Raw genomic sequence first — 22,064 nt, forward strand, 5'->3', positions numbered from 1 at the left:
TTGTTATTTTGTAATTATTACTGTTACTGAATGATACATGATGATACTTAATAAATTAACACCTTGCTAGACAAAGTCTGTTTGATTTGTGATTTACCTTTTCTTAAGTCTTAGAATGTCACAAATCGACTTGATATGGGAAGGTTATATCGCTGGCAAGCAGCTCGAAGTCCTAGTTCAGTCTTTTGACAACAGGAACACAGGGACATCTATCATTGGAACATTAGCACACTCTCCAAGGTGACTCAAATCAATCAGATTGTTAGAAAACATTTTATTGAACTATTCAACATACAGACATAACATTCCAAGAATCTCAGAGAGGGAAACTCTTCTACTTTAACACAATAAAATCTCCAACTGTGACTAACTCTCTCTTCACATCCAACCGAGACCATTAGTTTTAGAAGTCCTGAACACTGACCTGCGACGTCACAACATGAGGACAGTGGAGACCTATAGCTTCTTGCCACGTCGTACAGACCTGTGACGTAGCAAAGAGCTATTGGTCTTCTCTGCCCACAGGTTGCAACGTTGCAGGTCTATGTTCAGGACTTCTATGACGACTGGTCTCGGACTCTCTCAGTCTACCGTCACCAACTCATTTACCCAAACTACTATTGACTATCTCGTGTTGTTCAGGAGCTCACCGCACGCGATAGTCATGGTGATAGTCATGGTGATAGTCATGGTGATAGTCATGGTGATAGTCAGGGTGATAGTCATGGTGATAGTCAGGGTGATAGTCATGATGATAGTCATGGTGATAGGGTGATAGTCAGGGTGATAGTCATGATGATAGTCATGGTGATAGTCATGGTGATAGGGTGATAGTCAGGGTGTTAGTCATGATGATAGCCATGGTGATAGTCATGGTGATAGTCATGGCCCACATTTCAAGAACAGAAGTGAAGTAAGACTCTAAAGTTAGCTCTACCATTACAATAAAAAAAACATGGTTCGTAACATAGACACATTTAGTCTATACAATAGTTCATTTCATGGACTTTTACTAACGACCACTCAACTCTAGCCTGACAAGGAAAGACAATGGATCGTTATGCTGGCAGCATGACATCCTCGTTAACCGTCGGCCATAGAAAGATAAGCTTCCATAAATCTCAGGGTCTGAAAGGAATATCTTTTTTTATTTAAATTTAGATCAGCCAAATAATAATAATAAAGAATAATAATAGACCTATTTTGACTGACTAAACGGTGGATTTTAATCACCTTGATCTGCTGTTTATGGACAAAAATATATATATATATATATAAAAGCTACCATCATTGACATCCCCGTACCACTATCACATAATATAAGGAAAACTGAACCGAAAACAAAAAAATATGGGAACCTAAGCTTGGAGATTAAGTGGTTATGGAAAATGTCTAAAATAACAATATACCCTATTGTTAAATCAACTGAGGGTTTAATAACAATCACAGATAACGTCAAGGCCCTTAATATCCCTAAGAAGACTCTCGTTGCATGTCATAGGGCTGTACTGCTGCAGACATGCCAATTCACCAGAAAATTTCACAGTGAACACTGTTACAGAGACTACAATGAATTTTGTTTCTTTCTAACGAAGATCGAGTCTGGCAGTGCCTGAGAATGTTTAACATTTCGTTTTAAATATATTAATAATAATAAAGATTTTAAAAGAAGTAAACAAACAGAAAAGAAACCTATAGATTGAAAAATTAGTTCATTAAAAAATTAAATACAATATTCGGAAAGCATGTTATAATTATACTACTACTAATAGGTTTATTATGCCATTAGGCTTATCCGCTAGATACAAGCAACTAAGTGACCCGTATATCCTATGCCAACTCTGGAGGTGGGTGAGATAGGGTGGGTACACCAGTCCGTTGCAGATGTCAAGACCCAGGAGGCAGATGTATGCAAATGTCGACTTTTTAAGATTCACTTCTGCCAGGTTTCACTTCTGTGGCTTCTTCAGCAAACAGGTTGACGTCACAACAGCCAGGCAGCACCTTGTGGAGAGAGGGAGCCACTGTACTTGTATGTAAAGAAACACACCTCTGAGCACGTGGTCCCGGCTTCTGGGGAAGAGTGTCTTGGCCCGGACCTTTTCTTTCCTTTTGAAAATCATTCATTCATTATATATTTTATTGTGAAACTTTTTTTTTTACATACGTACTTCGACCTTTAAACTTAAATGGATTCAATTTTTTTTTGTTGTATTTTTTATGTTTGGTAGATTTATAGTTTTCATTTAATAAGAGTGGATGAAACTAAAGGTCGAGACTCATGACTATTTTGATTTGAATAACCGACTCCTTCTTACGTTTCAGTATAAACAAGAAGAAAAACTGCAACATTTTAGATTTAAACTAACCAAACTTAATGCCATAGTTTGGATGTCATTGGCTAAAAACTGATTGAAATGTTTGTGTTGTGTAGAGTAAATTTCGAAAGCAGCCGCAATAAAATGTAGTGCGTATGTAACTTATTATTCCTAGCGTCTTATGATGCATTTTCATTAGTAAACAAATCTCTAAAATTCCGAATTAAAGATTTTGATTTTAAAGCAGGCTATGTGGAAGGTGATGCTTTACAAAATTGAAAAAGAAATGTGCCAGTTACTCATCGTCATTAAATAATAGCAGGTACTTAGGATCCGAGAAGACTATTTTGTGTGTGTGTGTGTGTGAGAGAGAGAGAGAGAGATAAGGAACATTTCATTTATTTTATTACCAAAAAAAAAAACAACAAGAACAGATAGGTAAATAGTATTTGTCACTTACTTATGATTTAATAACCTTTTATTAGAGAGAGAAAGAAAGAGATAAAGAAAGAGAGAGAGGGTTAGAGAAAGAGAGAGGGAGAGAGAGGAATAGGGAGAGAGAGGAATAGGGAGAGAGAGGGAGAGAGAGGAAGACTCACATATAACCTAATCATCTTTTCTTTATAAGATACAATTTTTATATAACAATTTATAAGATAAGATAAAAAAAATTTTTTTTATAAAATTGTTATTTTTATATAACAATTTATAAGATAAGATAAAAAATTTTTTTTTATAAAATTGTTACAGAAAATATAACAGAGTTACCTCTTTTGGCTACTTTTTATGTCAGTAAAAAAATAGCACCCATTGGTTTGCACTAATAGCAGTCCGGGTAAATAAACTCAATTTTACAATTTCTTTCAATGAAAGTCAATTTTTCCTTTATGCTAAGTAGCATTGAAACATATGGCCGACTATTTTCTCTGACAGGGTCACCCCCCCCCCTTTTGAGTTTCTACCCGCGCTGCACTTAGTACGACAGAGCTTGGGCTATGTCAAAACGTTTATACAAACCCGCCTGAACGAGCGAAAGCTTACTTCTCACTGGGGGACGATAAACTCTCCATGTTTTGTAGCTAGGTGTTCGACTGCGCGTGGTCCTGTGTTTTTATTTTTAATGTTTTTTCTTAAATGATCGAACACTCTTACTTTTTAGTGTACACCTCGCAGGTCTATGGAACACCAAAACAATACAGAAAGAAATAGTATTTCATATACATGTGTGAACAGATATACTTCTCAAAGCTGGAAGAATGAATTTTCAGGATTTTCCGAGACTTGTGGAGGCCTTAGTTTTGTCCTGGCTTCCTCGCAAGTGCTTTTTTGCAAAGTTTATATATCAACTCACACTGTCTGTCTAGTTCAAAAAATGTACACGTTATTTCTCCCACACCTTTTCTCAAATCAAGTTGAAACTTTGTACAATTATACGTAGGTTTGGACAATACATTAATCAATAAAATAAATTAACCAATTAGTCAAATTATTAATGGTATTTAATTATTTTGGTCTGGCATGCGGACTACATGTTCCACCCATCGAAATAGGGACCTTTTTGCTGGGGCGTGGATACTGTTCATATGTGACAACTGTAGGATTTCAATGGCTGTGGTCAACCAGTTCACCTGATTTTTTCACAAACATCACTCAGTTATTATGAAGCTGATCTCGGGCATCATAAGGTGTTGGGATCCCGTCAGCACGGTTGTCACGGATGAATATGTGTATATGTATATATGTATAATCTATTATTACAATGACCGGAAGTGTGTTAGTTGTCAGAGAGAGTCCAGCTTGTGTGTGATATGCCGTAAAGATTATTAAAGGTTGTGTGCTTGACCTAGTGGTTGAAGTGTTGTATTTCGTTAACTACAGCTGTACCAGGGACACCTAGAGACGTAGCGAGACCTAAGGTAGTTTGTACCGAGTTATAAGTATAAATATAATAGGAAAGCTGTAACGATGGTCATACGAATAGAGGGAGGTATATAAGGTGGCTAAATGAATTATGTTGGAGTGAGAGGGTAGTCTGTGACCTAGAGTGCAGAGAATCGGGGTCTTAGGTGGTAATTTGCTTTCTGTGACCACTTATTTAGAGAGACTTTGCTTCTTATGTACATACTTTCTGTGGTTAAAGTAAAAGGCCTACAAATTTATAATGTTTTTTCACGAGTTGGTTCCTTTCTTTCAGAGAGAAAGAGAGAGAGAGAGAGAGAGAGAGAGAGAGAGAGAGAGAGAGAGAGTATGTCATAGATGTTCTTGTCTTCCTGTCGGCAAAAAACTGAACTAGGGCTCACCAGCGAAGCACTCCCAAGACAACGGGCTTGCACATCAACCCTAGGCAACATATTCAGTTTGTGGCAACAGTATGAACAGTAAATTGGACAACATCACCGACCATATTACATCAACATGAGCAGCAAAGTAGTCACTATACTAAGTAAACATCAAGCAGTAAACAGTACAGTAGTAGAGACTAAATTACACATGCATTAGGATTGTACTTCTATTTGAGGTTGTAGAATTTCCATTTATCAATTATCAAATGAAACATATGATGATCTGCGTACAGGAAGTCAAATATGTATAGATGTGTACTTATCTGTATGGCATAGTCATAGAAGAGAAATAAAGAGCTTGAAAAATGCACATGTTTTAGTCAGTGGCGTAGCTAGGATGGGGGAGAAGGGGGGAGAACTTGAAATTCCACCCGGGTCTCCACTTGAGGGGGGGGCCCAAATGAGTGTTTTTTACATTAAAAATTAAATATTACGCATATTGCATGGGCCCCCAAAGAGATCAAGACCCCCGGGCCCCCAAAACGATGGAATTTCATGTCTAATAAATAATAAGGACCAGTATTTTAATCTTTTTCCAGCCTGTACTATGCTAAAGAGAATTTATATTTAAAAAAAGAAAATTAAAATTAAAATTGAATCGGATTAAACACCAGAAAAGTAATAACAATTGGATCCTCACCTTAGTTGATAACCACCAATACCAGGGAAGAAAATAAAATTGACATGACATCATAAACAACTATGTACATTTTGTTTCATAGCTCAGATGTTTCTTGTTTTTACAAAGCCTATATCAGCTCACTCCGTCTGTCTTTCTGGTACACATTTTGGTTCACGTTATTTCTACTCTTTCCTATTCTCGGATCAAAATAAAACTCGTCTTAATTATTCATTTTTCCTAATAAAACATGAATCAGTAAAAGAAATAACCAATCAAGGAATTAGTTAGTGTCAATTAATTAATTTAGTTTGATATAGAAAAGGGGATATAACTCTTACAATATTGAGATATAGGGCCATAAATGTAGAGTTTTTTCCCTTTTATAAAGCCTTTTTTTTTTTAAGAATTGTTTACATTTTGATTAATTTTCCTCTTTAGTAAGAAAAAAAAAAAAAGAATTATTTTAAAATGACTTCTGCAATGATTATATTTTGATATGTTTTATTTTAGTAAGATGGCATAAATTATAATCTCGTTCAACTTCAATAACTAGTTCTACTCTGGACTCTGAGTATCTTGCGCTCCCACCTACATCTAACTCCGGTGCCATAGATTGGAACATGGTGGTCTTATCTAGTTAAACGTGAGGTGCCCATCTACTGATTGTTTTGGTTGGAATCTTTCATGTAGATCTGTTGATTAAAACAATCCCATACTGCATCGCTTAATGTTTGTAAAACATTAGCTTGGAATCATTAGCAGTTGTTGTCATCTCTCCCCTTCCCCCCCCCCCTCTTTTTTTTTCTTTAACTTCCAGACGTCAATAATAACGAAGTCAGCTTTAGGTTTTCTGTTTTCTTGGAGTACAATTGTGACATCATTGGTCCAGTTCTCTATCTATGTCTTACAGTGGACGTAGGTGATGAATACGTCTTGTTATTTTTAGAAATAATAAAATAATATACGATGACCCAAAGTCCATAGAAATAGCATGAAAGTTGGGCGTTAGCTATGGTCGAAATGATGTCGCAAACACAGAAGATCACCTTACTTTACTGGCAGCCGATGTGTCCATAGGACACAGTTTGGGATCAGCGGCCTCCCAGGTTTTGCCATGGTGTAGCTCTGTGTGTTGCAATCAGCCTAAGCATCACAGGCTCCTGATTTTTCCTCAGGGTTGACTCCCTAAACATTTCTCATGTTTGAGTATATCTACAAGGCGGCAGAGGTTTGGATTCAGAGTTTTCCTTCCCCTAGGTGGGTAACCAAACAAGGGTAACGAGCCAGACCATTCAGAAAGTCTGATCATTACAGAAGAAGAATGCACTTACAAAATGCTTGGGTAATGAGACAATAGAGATATGGTCTCCATCAGTCTGCAAAGAGCGGCAAGTGCCGATACAATTTGGGGTCAGCGGCGTCGCAGGCTCTGCCATGGTGTTGCATTGAGTGCTGCAAACAAACTAAAGGTCGCCGGCTCTTGATTTTTCCACAGGGTTGAATCCCGAAGCCTTTTCCATGATTGGGTATAGCTGCAAGGCATCAGAGGTTTGGAATCAATATATGAGCCACAAGTGAAGGCCAGGAGTTGGTCTGCTTGTCAGATGCTATTTGAGACGCATACCATTGGAAGCATTTTATAGCTAGTGGAGTGCTTATAACCATTACCAATTCCGGCGATGCCAAGCTTGCGGAACAAATGAGACAATAAAGTACTTATACATTTAATGTATAGTTATATATTTAATTATATGTTAAGGTATACCAATATAGTTAATGTGTATGTTAATATATACTTTTAATTTAATTCAATTTTCCTTATATTTTTATCCACCATACATTTTTTTTTTATTTTGATTAGTGGATTCCCCCCATCCCTTTTGATAATAATTCGTTGACGTATGCAAAGTGCACTTCCGCAATGTCTTTAATCCGGCTCAGGCGTCTGTTACTTTTGACTTTTTCAAATTAAGACAAAAGCGTTTTTTTTGTTGTTGTTGTTTTTTGTGCCGCGCTTTAAAAAAAAAGCGGGAATTCGAATCTGATACTTCTGATTCACACAAACTATTCTATTTTTAAAGTAATTTGATTTCATATAATACAGGACTATATTTCAAACGAACATTTCAGAGTTTAGAATTGTGTATGCAAGTGAATACAGTTGTTAAAGAAAGTGTTTCAATCCTAAATGTGTGTTGCTCCGTTTCTAAACTGGCCAGATTAAAACAGTCGTTTTTGTTCTTACTTCAACACCCACTCAGAGGAGCAAGAAAAAAAAATGTTCTTCACACTCTTTAAGAAAACAGATCGTCTGCAAGCGATTTATTTTGCCTGAAATTGAAGCAAGACGAAAAAACAACATTTGGGACACGAGTAGTTGCGGTGTATCTCCCCTTCAGTTTGAAAAGTCTTTGCCAAACGGATGTTCGCCATTGTAGAAAACATGGCATGCTGGGATACATTTTTTTTTACATAACGTGAACATAAAATGAGAAAAAAAAAAAGTATTAAATTCTAAACAAATTAAACCACCCCACGCCATCTGCTACCGTTCAGTTGTTGTTTTTTTTTCCCCCTTTTGGCTAAATTTTTCTTGAAATAGTTTCAACTACGTACTTTAAATACATGTGTGTATGCGTATGTGTGTGTGTGTAGATCTATGTGTCTGAGAGTGTGTTTGTATGTAGATCTATGTGTCTGAGTGTGGGTGGGTGTAGATCTATGTGTCTGAGTGTGTGTGTGTGTGCGAATGCGTTGATGTTTCCATGTGTGAATGTTTTAAAATTGAAATGTTTTTGCAAGCTTAGGGCTTATTTTTGAAACACATTTTCAACCATCTCTTTCATTTGTATGTATATTATAGATATATTTTTTTGTCACTAAACAGAGCAAAACAAACATGATAGAAAATACACGTTCATGTTCATCTTTACCTGAATCAAAGTTATAAGAGTCCTTCTGAATGATATACTTTGGTTCTAAACCAAGAAAGTCCAATACTCTATAATACTGATGACTTCATAGGAAGTTGTAATTGATCCGCAAGTCAATGGTGGATTCAGGAGGAGATACCGAAGGTGTCATTGTCCCCAAGTCTCCTCTTGACTGCTGGAAGAAGTCGGTTGGGGGATTGTTGCATTTATACAAATTAAGCAATTGTATTATTACTTTGTAACAAAGCATAAATGCGCTATACAAAGTCAGTCAATAAGAACAGATACAAATGCAATATATATATATATATATATATATATATATATATATATATATAATGTGAATAAAAATAACTATTGAAAAATCTCAATCACATCGATTCGCAATGAAATTATACAATTTGTTGCAATAATTAGTTTCAAATCTAAAACTATCAAAATATATATTTTAAAAAATACTTTTTTGAAAGTAAAGCATATATTGGATGAAAGGAGCGCACCGTTTAATTGTTGCAATATCTCTTAATCGCAAGTTTTACCTCCTTTTTTCTGTATAATACTAATTTAATTAATCAAGACTAATTGATTAAGTAATTGGTTACTTTTTTTTTATTGATTTATGTGTTTTCATCGACGTCATACCTGTGAGTGGCAACGAGCTATTGGTCTGACCTGCCCACAGATTTCGACGTCGCAGGTCAGTGCTCAGGCCTTCCATAATGTCTCGGTTGAGCTCGCGTACAAAATACTTTAGTAAGGAATAATCAAGAAAGTCAGTAATGTCTACAATATTTAGACGTAACGCCGACAACAGAAGAACACGTCAACGAAGTATCTATGTTGTAGGGACTTACCAAGTAGAAATACAGTTTGTTTTCAAACACTAGGCTATTTGTGTAGATCTGTAGCTGTACACATACGTACAAGCAAGGCAACCACTTTTTTACGGGGGGGGGGGGGGGGGGGGGGGGACGAACCCACCAGTTATTGCAGCCTTCTAAAAAGGACTCTATATAAAATCTAGCCCTCGTCGAAATACCAACTTGATGTGCTATTAGCTGAAATGTAAAGAACTGATGTTTAAATATTTAAAAATTATATGTTAAAACATGTTATCAATTTAGTTCAGCTTAAATATATAGCCCATTAAAAAAATTATTACAAATGAATGTTTAAATTTTAATAATAAATTATGAATTCACTCTCTAAATATTTAACATTTTTTGGGCTGGAAAATGTTTATTGTATTCAAAGTTATTCCTCTCAAGTTAATTGCATCCATTTTTTTTTCACTACATGTTAAGCAACCACTAGAGACTGTATGGAATCACTAAGAACCTGAATACATACACTTTCCTTATTTCCATCTTTGTTTAGTCCTAAACATTTGTTCTTATATAAAAAAGAAATTATTCCCATAAGGTTTTATGTTTCATTTCAAATTACAATCCAGAAGATTTATCTCCCCCTCTCCATCCTTCTCTACCAGTGGAAGGCGAGCTGTATCCCATCACTGTTTGTCTGACAAAATTAGCCTTTCACCATCTTGTTGTTTGGATAGCGAATACAAGACGACAGCGACCCCGGATGGTTAACACAGCGACGAAGCGTGATGTATTTAGCATACACGACGTTCAAGTGTCTGTTGTGTGACGTCGTGACAAGGATTTCTCCGTCTGGCGATAAATCTTTGAAGGTGTCCGAGATGAAATGGGATTGTCTTTGAACATAGTTTCTGATTGAATTTTTTTTTTTTTTAAATTTATTTCGTAGTCTGAGAAAACAATAACAGTTTATTGATTAGCTAGCTTAACCAATGATCACTGTAGAGGTATATAGATAAAATAAGATAAGATGGAAATGGAAATTCAGTTGACCACCATTGACCACCTCAACATAACTACTCTAACAATTATGAGATAGCTGCAAATACAAACAGCAGAGTGTATAAAGCAGAAACACACAACCAGCGCTTGATGAATTAGTCTGCTAGAGACCTATGTATGTTGTGATGACGACGAATGACTTTAGAACACCCAGACTGAAAGGGGAATAGAGGATTTTTTTTACATTTTTTTTTCTGTTCTAGACTGGTGTACAGTGTTAATGTCTCGTGTAGCTGTGGTGTACAGTGTTAATGTCTCGTGTTGCTGTGGTGTACAGTGTTAATGTCTCGTGTAGCTGTGGTGTACAGTGTTAATGTCTCATGTAGCTGTGGTGTACAGTGTTAATGTCTCATGTAGCTGTGGTGTACAGTGTTAATGTCTCGTGTAGCTAAGGTGTACAGTGTTAATGTCTCGTGTAGCTGTGGTGTACAGTGTTAATGTCTCGTGTAGCTGTGGTGTACAGTGTTAATGTCTCGTGTAGCTGTGGTGTACAGTGTTAATGTCTCGTGTAGCTGTGGTGTACAGTGTTAATGTCTAGTGTAGCTGTGGTGAACAGTGTTAATGTCTCATATAGCTGTGGTGTACAGTGTTAATGTCTCGTGTAGCTGTGGTGTACAGAGTTAATGTCTTATATAGCTGTGGTGTACAGTGTTAATGTCTAGTGTAGCTGTGGTGAACAGTGTTAATGTCTCATATAGCTGTGGTGTACAGTGTTAATGTCTCGTGTAGCTGTGGTGTACAGTGTTAATGTCTTATATAGCTGTGGTGTACAGTGTTAATGTCTCGTGTAGCTGTGGTGTACAGTGTTAATGTCTTATATAGCTGTGGTGTACAGTGTTAATGTCTCGTGTAGCTGTGGTGTACAGTGTTAATGTCTTATATAGCTGTGGTGTACAGTGTTAATGTCTCATGTAGCTATGGTGTACCGTGTTTTTAAGGATTTTATATGTTTTGGAAAGGCAATCATGAAATAGATCCTCAAGAGATAGTAGCTGTGTTTGAGTGATACTTTGAGCTTTACTAATGTCTACTTAGTCAATGTCTTTGTGTCATTAAAGAAGAGCCATAACAGTAATGTAGATATACCACCGCTATTGTCTTACAAGTGCTAAGTGTGGTGGCTGATGTTTGTAAGACAAGAGCTGCCTGGCCATGAGTTATGCTCTTTCAAGGTTTTGCCATTCTTAAGAATGCTTGGACCAGCGTGCAATAATCTTTTTTTCTGTAGTAACTTTTGCAACTTATAAGTCGCTCGTGGAAAGGTTCAAATTGTGTTTTTTTGTTTTGTTTTTAAGTCAACTTATACAGCTCAGACTTATAATAATAAGAAATATTTATTGAGATTGAAGATCTCAATTAGAAATATCTGAAATATAACTTTTCGAATGTAAATTATGAGTGAGTCTGGTGTGAATGTATATTTTGGTTTTCTATAGTTTTAATATTTTGTTTGGTGTAATGCATAAATCGTAAGACAAATTTCCTTATGGATAATATAGATTAATGTTATTATTATTATGATTATTATTACTGAGATTATAAAACTGAAAATTGAGTAACTTTACTCATGTTCGAGGTGGATGAAACAGTTCCTAGCAAAAACAGACAGTATAAGACAACGCGACCGCGGCCAATCTATGGTTGATTAGTCTAAAACACCAGTATGATTAGCTTCTGTTCAACTCTATTAATAAGCCACTATCCATAGAACATCAAGAAGGCAAGTAAAAAAGAAATGCTAAAGAAAGACGCTGATAAAAAGTTATTGAGATCTATATGTGGGAATCGCGCATTCCAAGAGTTGCGATGACATGAAGGACAATACGAAGAAAGCGCAAATAGGGACGTCTTTGTACAACTTGGCGCCTCACTTTCCCGACGACCTCAGGGCAGTGGACACCAGGTAGGAAGAGGCTTCAGACGTTGCCAATGACATATCTTTGTGGAACATGAGAAACATAGCTTGGAGATTTTCCCTACAAACAAAACAATTTCCAGGATGCCAATGTCCGTGTTGCCAGCTAAATAAAAAAAGAATTGAGCTGCAGTTTTAAAACTCAATGCCTAGAAGTTAATCTTCCTATCAAACCTTCTGTATTACTGCTAGTTAGTTGTCCATTTATTTTCAAACAGGTTTTAAGTCCCAGAGTGAAAGTCTAATGCTGTCTATATATTGTAACTCTTTTGTGCTACAAATGGAATAATTTAGAAAATTAGATTTCGAGGTTCAGAATACAAATCCTGTCGTATACCTTGAAAACACGTAGCTTATCAACACTTTGTGTGTGTGTGTGTGTATCATTTCTAGTTTTCCACCAATGTGTACAAATCTTCAATACAGACAGCACAAACTCATAATGGCTTTTCTAACTGGGACTGCAATGTCGGGTGCAAATGATATTTGTGAGACACTTAAATCGACAGAAACATCTTAGGGAGAAAACATTGAGAAAATACAGAGTGATTATTTCTTTTCTTTAGAAAAAGAAAGGAACAAAAATAAAAAGTAAAAAAAAAAGTAAGTTAAAAAAAAGAGACAATATACTGGACCTGATACAGGACATGACTTTCATTCTGCTTTTCGGCTCCCAACACACACACACACACACAAACACAAAATACAACCTGGCTAAGGATAAGAATAACCACACCCGCATTCGAACCAGACATCTCTCTATTAATTAAACGAGCAGCTTAAGGCTATTGAATTTAGTTGAAGGAGTTTGAATGTTTGAATATGTTCCATACAAGAAGTTGTTTCTAGCTGCTAAAGGTTCCACAATGTTTTCATAGCCGGAAGTGGCAATGGGTATAAGCACTATACTACCTATAAAATGATTCCTAATGCCATGCTTCATAAGTAGCATCTGACAACCAGTCCAACTCCTAGCCATCGTGTGAGGCTCAGATATTGAGTCCGACGGAACTGTCGTCTAAACCAGTAAGCTTCGGGCAGGAGACATGTCTGGATACCCACCTAGGAGAAGGAAAACTCTGAATTCAAACCTCTGCTGCCTCGCAGCTATACCCAATCATGGAAAAGGCTTCGGGATTCAACCCTGAGGAACTATCAGGAGCCGGCGACCCTTAGTTTGTTTGCAGTACTAAGTGCTACACCCTGGCAGAGCCTGCGACGCCGCTGACCCCAAATTGTATCGGCACTTGCTGCTCCTTTGGATACATCATTAGCGTGGAGAAGGGGGGGGGACTGATGTGTGGTCAACATCATTCCAATCACATCTAACTCTCAGACATTCATCTCATTTCCATGAGAAGATCCTTAGTCGCTTCACGACTGAACGAGGCCATAAATGTGCTTATCATTTAAATGTCAATCTTTACCAGTGCATTTGGTTTAAAGAGTTATCCATATCAGAAAGACATGCAATTTTCGTATAATCTGCAGGTCTAGGTAGAGACTGTATGGTGTTGTTGAGCACTGAGGGGAATCTAAAAATACAAAACTCTTGGCCAGTTTGTGTTCAACCTTTTTTTGTTTTTACGACTGTTAAATAATTATCTTATTTTTTGGTATAGTTGGGTTTTTTTTAAAATAACTTTTTCATCAGGCTATTCTGAGACGAGTTCTAGTGCACCATTTGTCAACGTTTCTCTTCATCTTATCTTGAAACATTTCATTTCAAAGACATAAAAATTGCGCAACTTTTCAATGAATGGTTTGATTGTAACTTGTAGAAGTGATAAAAAATTTTTTTCCTAATTTTATCTATTTTTTTAACATGCCATTTACAAAACAGTTTAAAGTGATAACGTGTATGGCAGCGTTTCTCAAACTAAAGGGAACGATGTCCAATCAAGGGGTACTCGACTTAGTCAATCAAGGGGTACTCGACCTGGTCAATCAAGGGGTACTCAACCTAGTCAATCAAGGGGTACTCGACTTAGTCAATCAAGGGGTACTCGACCTGGTCAATCAAGGGGTACTCGACCTGGTCAATCAAGGGGTACTCGACCTGGTCAATCAAGGGGTACTCGACCTGGTCAATCAAGGGGTACTCGACCTAGTCAATCAAGGGGTACTCAACCTAGTCAATCAAGGGGTACTCGACCTGGTCAATCAAGGGGTACTCAACCTAGTCAATCAAGGGGTACTCAACCTAGTCAATCAAGGGGTACTCGACCTGGTCAATCAAGGGGTACTCGACCTAGTCAATCAAGGGGTACTCAACCTAGTCAATCAAGGTGTACTCGACCTGGTCAATCAAGGAGTACTCGACCTAGTCAATCAAGGGGTACTCAACCTAGTCAATCAAGGGGTACTCGTCCTGGTCAATCAAGGGGTACTCGACCTAGTCAATCAAGGGGTACTCGACCTAGTCAATCAAGGGGTACTCGACCTAGTCAATCAAGGGGTACTCAACCTAGTCAATCAAGGGGTACTCGACCTGGTCAATCAAGGGGTACTCGACCTAGTCAATCAAGGGGTACTCGACCTAGTCAATCAAGGGGTACTCAACCTAGTCAATCAAGGGGTACTCGACCTGGTCAATCAAGGGGTACTCGACCTAGTCAATCAAGGGGTACTCGACCTAGTCAATCAAGGGGTACTCGACCTAGTCAATCAAGGGGTACTCGACCTGGTCAATCAAGGGGTACTCGACCTAGTCAATCAAGGGGTACTCGACCTAGTCAATCAAGGGGTACTCGACCTAGTCAATCAAGGGGTACTCGACCTAGTCAATCAAGGGGTACTCGACCTGGTCAATCAAGGGGTACTCGACCTGGTCAATCAAGGGGTACTCGACCTGGTCAATTTTTTTTTCAAGGAGCAAATACAAATGTTGTAGTTATAAACACATGTATGAATATGAATCAAGTCAGATGACAATATTTCTTAAATTAAAACAGTTTAAGTAAGAGACCTTGTTTTTTTTTAACAAAGCTTATATTACCTCTGTCTGTCTGGTGAAATGTTTGTACACGTAGTTTCTCATCGGGTTAAGCTGAAATTGTGCACAATTATTTCTTTTACCTGACAACACAAGAATCAATGTAAAAAAAAAATAGTTAATTGTGTTTGGTATCTCAAACAAGGGAAAGAAATTGTACTGAAGTGGTGAATTAGTCCCCTTTATAGGTCGCCGCTTTTTAAGTAAATTTGAAACAAACAATAGATAACTAAAATCTTCTATTTTCATATTCACCTCACTATATATATGTGATATATATATATATAGCAGATTGGTTTAAATGTTGGTTTGAGGAGGCTTAAGTCATGAGTTCGAATTCAAGTCGCTCCCTTTTTTTATTTAGAAAAACGATTACCCAGATATGCCTTTCTTTCTAAACCCCCCCCCCCCCCCCCGCCCTTTCGATTTTCTCAACTGGTCCAGCTAAGTGATAGGATTATAGCGTATTGAGAAAGCTAAAAGCATGAAATAGCGGTAATCAAAAACGAAATTGGTAAAACTATTTCTAATCGCACCGATTTGAATATAAATGTGTGTGGGTGAATGTTACAAATAGATGAATAGAAAAGGAAAAAAATGTATACAATAAAGTAATCGTCCTTCCTATTTCATACTCTCAATTATTGATCAATGTTATTAGATTAAAATATTACTTGTAACCTTATTAAATCACATATGCAAAATGTTTTTCAAAGGATTTGAAAACAAGTTTCATTCTATGATTTTTTTTTATATTTTTTTTTTGCAAGGAAACGTTGAACTCCCCCCTTTTCGGGGATCCCCGCATCCAGAACCAGATCTGCTTTTCAGCGCTGCTGGTCTCTGCTCGTCTGCTACTCAATGCGGAAATGTTAACATGCTGTCTCCTACGAAGCAGGACGTTTTGGCGCCGCCGTCGACGCCGTTTTGGCCCCGCCGTTTTGGCGCGAAGGTCGTTTTGGCGCGAGCCGTTTTGGCGACGGGACGTTTTGGCGCGAAATACATTATGTACGTTTATTGTATTATTTCTTTTAAAAGAATTATTCATTTCTATGTTTTGCATGAGTGTTTGTGTTAAGACATATTTTTCACGTACTAAATGTAAATGTGTGTTTGTGTTTCACATCATTTTCTTTAATAAACATTTTGGCTTGTATATGTGTGTTTATTAAGAGGCACACTTTTATTTTCAAAAATGTTTTTTAAGATATTACTTTAAAATTAAAAACAAATATCGCGTTAGAGAGGGGAGGGGTGGAGGAAAGAGTATATACAAGGACTGAAATGTAAGCAGAAGAGAGGGGCGGGATAGGTGTCACATGTAATGACCATTCCCAAGGAGATGATCGCCAGACGCATGACGCCAACGACCAGTGCTCGGTGCTGGTCTTGTCTTCATTTATTTAACTCTACCTGCGTCAATGCGAGATGTGACATTCAAATCACCCCTACCCAATTTCTCAAAATATATCTTTTCACGTTAGAGTTTGTACTGACCACATTCCGTGTCTTGATCTTTACTATGTGTGGAGTTATTGTCGTCATTCAGCGTAATAGAACTTTAGATGTTAACATGGTTTTTTGTTATATTAAAGTGTGACACTTAGCTAGTTCGTATATTACACTAATGTCAAATAAAAAAAATCTTTTGGAAAGAAATCCGAAAATGTCATCCAGTGCGATTAGCAGAACTCACATATAGCATGTCATTACCATTCAGGAATCTGATTATTATAGGCCAATATTCATGAAATAAGCAAAACCTTTATAATTAAAAAAAAAACAATTCCCTGAACGGTGTTAGAATTCATACTATACATACAATATTATGGTAGAGTGAAATAAACATTGTTATATATGCTACGTGCTTATTAAATTATCGTCAAATGATGTCTCGCGCCAAAACGTCCCGTCGCCAAAACGGCTCGCGCCAAAACGTCCCGTCGCCAAAACGTCGGGGCCAAAACGGCGTCGCCAAAACGGCGGCGCCAAAACGTCACGTACCGTGTCTCCTAGCTACGTTCAATGCACTGGAACAGGTTCTCCTCAAAAAGAAACTTTGAAGATTAATTTAAACTTTTGTGATTGCTGCTTGCATTTTTTTTTGTCTTTCCACCTCAATCTTAATTTTTCGCCCATTCTCTCTCTCTCTCTCTCTCTCTCTCTGTCTCTCTCTCTTTTTTTTCCACTTCTTCCCTCTCCTCCTTTACCTGCCTTCTACACGTCCTTCACCCACCCTTACTCTCTCTCTCTCTCTGTCTCTCTGCATGTCTTTCTGTCTGTCTGTCTGTCTGTCTCTCTCTCTGTCTCTCTTTGTCTCCCTCTCTCTATATATATATGTTAATGATCTTTAAAGAACTGGGTTCACTAAGTTAATAAATGATTTTTTTCAAAATTGTTTAGTGACTTAAAAAAACAAACTAGTACACTTAACGTTTCTCTCATTCTGTTGAATCGTTAGAGAGCCAGGTTAAGCCGATTGACCAGTTCCAACAACCGTTTTCTGTATTCTGCTGCCGAGACGTAATCAGGGTAACCTGTCCATTCCCTACTGCATGTTTCAGTGCTGGAGTTACCCGTAAGAAATCACTGTTTTGAAGAAAACGCAAAGGAAAAAATAGCATTATGTTGATTGCAAGGGCTTCAATTTCTTAAATAGCCTATGGCCATATCAAATCTAGATCCGGTCCTGCATGTTGTGTCCTGATATCTAACCATTTCGTTCCCTCGTTTTCCTTCTCAACCACATTTAAACATTAAATAATGTTTTATGAACAATAAACAACTTTGCAAAGTTTCAACTTCATTCGAGAACTCAAAGTGGAAGAAATAACGTGTTCAAACTTCGTACCAGACGGACAGAAAAAGTCGCTTGAGTATAAGCACCCCTTTCAGACCTTGCGTTCTGTGGGATTTTAAGTTGATAATCGCCTAAGTCATGTACCTATCAGTGCCGTGTGGACTCAGCGGCGTCCTAAAACTCCCGAATGAAAACTGTCTTCACCGTGGTTCGAACTAAAATTTAAGAAAAAAATAAAGATTATTCATATGCATGCAATTCAACGATTAAGTTTGCAGAATCTTACATTCAACCTCAGCAAGTCTGATAGTAGTACAAAGTTTAGATAATTTGTATCAATATAAATTGTTTAGCTGTAAGTATTTGCTTAGGGTCAAAAGCCAATGAAGAGTTTATACTTACACAACAAAATACAGCCCTGACTCTTCGTTTAACTGAAAACTAATTATATTGATATATTAAATACTGTGATATAAGATCATAAGGCTTATGTGGCATAAACGATTTGAAATACCATCTGCATTTATTTAAAAGTTAAGTTGATCACTCGAAAATAGAAACAAAAAAAACAGAAGCTTTTAAAGTTCAGAACTAACACTTGAAAGAAACAAAAACAGATTTAAGTTTTTTGGGGGGTAGATTACAGCCAATAGCATGTTTTAGACATCTGATCGCATTAGTCAACTTGTTGGACATCAAATATTATTCAAACTTCTAAGAATTATAATGTTGTCTATAAGCACTACGATAATAAACGTGATCTGATGTCGAAAATAGACATATACAGAGGCCCCTTACGATTTATAAGCTCTGGGTAACAATTTTAGGCCCAGTCCGCCCCTGATTCACACAAAAAAAAAGGAGAAGGGTTTGGAAGTCGATGAGGCATAGAGATTTCTAGGCAAATGCTTGTTGTGACGGGTGCATACAAACATGAGCACCACCTTCTGTTCTTCCCCGGCTGCTACAACATCACCTTATGTTCAAACGCTATCATTAAACCCCTTCCCAAGTTCCCTCGAGCAGACGACGAGATGGACCGAGAACTGTTTTTTTTTTCTTCCCTCTCGACTTTCCCGTCCTTACTTTTAGATCGACTCGAAACTTCATTTCCTGAGTTGCTTTCCTTCTCCTCAGTTTTCTTTCGTTTTTTTTTTTAATTGTTATTTTAAAATTTCTTTTTCCTTCAGTTAACAACCGCCTCGGTGATTTTACCGCCTTTTTTTTTTGTTTTTAGGAAAACAAAAGAAGCGAAGCAAATTCACCAAGGGAGAAAATGCTTATTTGCTACCAAGTAATTAATAAATGTATTTAAGGTAAAGCTTTTTTTTTGTCTATTTACAAATAAATATCACAGATCAGTATTGAATACCATAGTATCATATAGCACAAGGGAGGGGGGAACATGAAGTTAAGGTCTTCTAAAGAAAAGTATTACAATGTTAATGTAGCCAATTAAAAATTAAAATATCAGTTTGACTTCACAATATTCGCTCCATATGAAAAACTTTTTGTCTCCGATGATGCAGATATTAAGGAACATTCAATTATGACGACTGAGCCCTCAGAAGTCTTGGTCACATTCTTTTGTTGTCTTTTGTGTTGTGTATAAGATGTTGTTGTAGCTTAAATAGTACTGAATATTTTAACTCTTTCTATCCTAATTGAAGATGTCAACGTTGATTTGACCCCATTAAATTTAATTAACTTTTGGTTTATCAAGTTTAATTTGCATTGTGTATTCTATATCAAAGATAACATTTTCAGATAACAAAGTTATTAAAGTTTAAGCATAACAGGATAGTGAAATACAAATTAGAAACATTAATAATTCCAGTAGAAAGTGGAATATAATTACGGTGAGAAAGAGTTTTTAAAGAAAGCTGTCTGGACAACCTTAAAGAATGGACCGACGTCACTCTTGATATTCTGCTAAGGACAGCTGCTGACCGGAAAGAGTGACTGTCACACCACCCAACCACAAAAGTATAGGGACAGTGATGATGATATTTGACACCTTGTATATTAAAATCAATGTGTGGCAAAGCAAGGTAGTTGGTTAGAATCTTGTTACGACATCTACCTATATGTAATAGATCTAGTGGAGTTGTTCTGACAGGAACTAGACCTAATTAATAGAACATGAACATTTGTACACTCTTCAAAATATTAATCGCATCTGAGTCAGTTTGAAAACAAACAAGCAAAATATAAAAAATCCTTTTTAAAAAAAAATCAATAGACACATATGACACTATTTGAAGGTAAATAACTCCACCCTTGAAACTATATCTATCAGTAATTTGCAAGCTATTTCCCTTATTCGATATCAAGCAAAATAATTAATTACCAAAAATTAATTGACTAATTGACTTTTTCAATTTTGTTGATATAATTAACATAATTGTTTAAAATATCAACTTGACCGGAGGAAAAAAATAGCGTTAACAATTATTCAAGGAACTAAACCTTATAAATTTAGCCATATGTGTGAATACTGGAGCATTAGTTTCCCTTTATGTTATAAAACAAAATTAATTACCAGAAGTAAATTGACTAATTGGTTACTTTTTAAAAATTGATTCATGCTTGTCTATGCCAATGAATAATTGTGCGAAGTTTCAACTTGATCAAAGAATGGGTTTCTGAGAAATAACGTGTACACACTTTTTACCAAACAGACAGACAGACAGAGTTGATATAAGCTTCCCCTGGGAAAATGACAATCAAACATTTATAATCCTCCAATATCCTCCTCAATAAATTTTCCTAGATATTTAACAGTTGATGTATAGCGCTGAGAAAAGATTTTCTAGCTCCTTGCTCACACGTGGTAACTCTAGTTTGACCTCATTCACCAATCGTAAACAAACATTATTTAGTCACGTGATAATATTGATAAAACAACGGGGAAAAAATGTCACGGGATAGCCATTGTGTATTATGTAATTTGTATAGAAGAGATAGAGAATCACGTGGCTAAATGTTGTTTGTTTACGATTGGTGAAAGAGGTTCATTGTTCTATGTAAAAAAAAAAAATTAGGTTAGAGTTCATAGTGAAGATCTAGATCCAACATTGGTTTGGAAAGGACTATCGCGTTCGGGAATCTCCGAATGTAAGGCATTATTGATTCAAGAATTTAATAAATCATAAATAAATGTTCAGTAAAATGCCCCATGTTTTTTAATATAACATTTATTAGTTATTAAAAGAAAAACAATCACTATATCTAGTATTGTTAGTGTTTTTCTTGTGATTCAAATAAATTCCACTATGCGGAATTAGCAGAACCAAAGCAGAAGCATAATGGATTCTGTAGGTAAGTGTCGCAAGAGGTCAACAAAACTCAAGAGTCAGGGGTACAGTGGATTTTGTACCAAGTTGGTTAGTGTGAGCCCATTTGTTATAGTAGACCTCAACACTCACCTTCGACGTCGCAATCTGTGGGCAGTGGAGATCAATACCTACTTGCCACATCCTGTGTCATGGCCCACCGGTTGTGACGTTGCAGGTCAGTGTTCAGGCCTTCTATAATGATAGGCCTCGGTTAGTGTCACACTTTGCAAATCTGATGAGTAGATTCTGTTGGTTAAAGTCGCACATAGTAAGCAAAGCTCAGGCGTCAGGAGTATAGTGTATATTGTACAAAGTTGCTAAGTGTCGCAGGCAGTCAGCAACAATCAGGAGTCAGGATTATAGATTATTTTGTAAGGATTTGGTTGGTATCGCAACTAGTCAGCAAAGCTCGGTCTAGATATATAGATTTCTTTATTCCTGTGATGTGGCAACGAGTATTTGGTCTAAACTACCCATAGGTTGTGACGTCGAGAGGTCAGTGATCAGACGTACTATAACAATAGGTCTCGGTGTGACAGGCTCATAAATTTAAGTTTGTTAAATGTGATTTCTTAATGTTTTTAAATATATATTCATTTGAATCGTCTATATAAAGTAAGGCGCAATACAAAACCAACTAAATAAATATCTATTATAATTAATAAGAAGCAATCTTACTATCAATCTTACAGCTGGTTACTTAAACAAGGAGCTGAAAAGACATTAGACCAGATCTTCAGACCATTTTAAGGTTGTAATAAGCTATAATGAAATTAAAAGTGGCATTTTGAAATATATTTAGAACTCCATTCCCATAATGTAATGAACGGTTATGCTGCGTTAACATGGCCACCCATGTCTATATGTTACAGTGTATTGTCAAATAAAATGTGAATATATATACCGGAACAGGAC

The 22,064-nt window shown here is 36.7% G+C and overlaps 1 protein-coding gene across 1 annotated transcript; it reads left to right on the forward strand.

Moving 5' to 3' along the window:
- Positions 1 to 115: 115 nt before the first annotated feature.
- LOC129922544 (translation initiation factor IF-2-like) lies at positions 116 to 14,947 on the forward strand. Its single transcript, XM_056009178.1, has 3 exons — positions 116 to 240; positions 643 to 771; positions 13,885 to 14,947. The coding sequence occupies exons 1-3, from the start codon at positions 116 to 118 to the stop codon at positions 14,945 to 14,947; spliced, it is 1,317 nt and encodes a 438-aa protein (XP_055865153.1).
- Positions 14,948 to 22,064: the final 7,117 nt, after the last annotated feature.

Source organism: Biomphalaria glabrata, chromosome 13, assembly GCF_947242115.1.
Source record: "Biomphalaria glabrata chromosome 13, xgBioGlab47.1, whole genome shotgun sequence".
Taxonomy (NCBI): domain Eukaryota; kingdom Metazoa; phylum Mollusca; class Gastropoda; family Planorbidae; genus Biomphalaria; species Biomphalaria glabrata.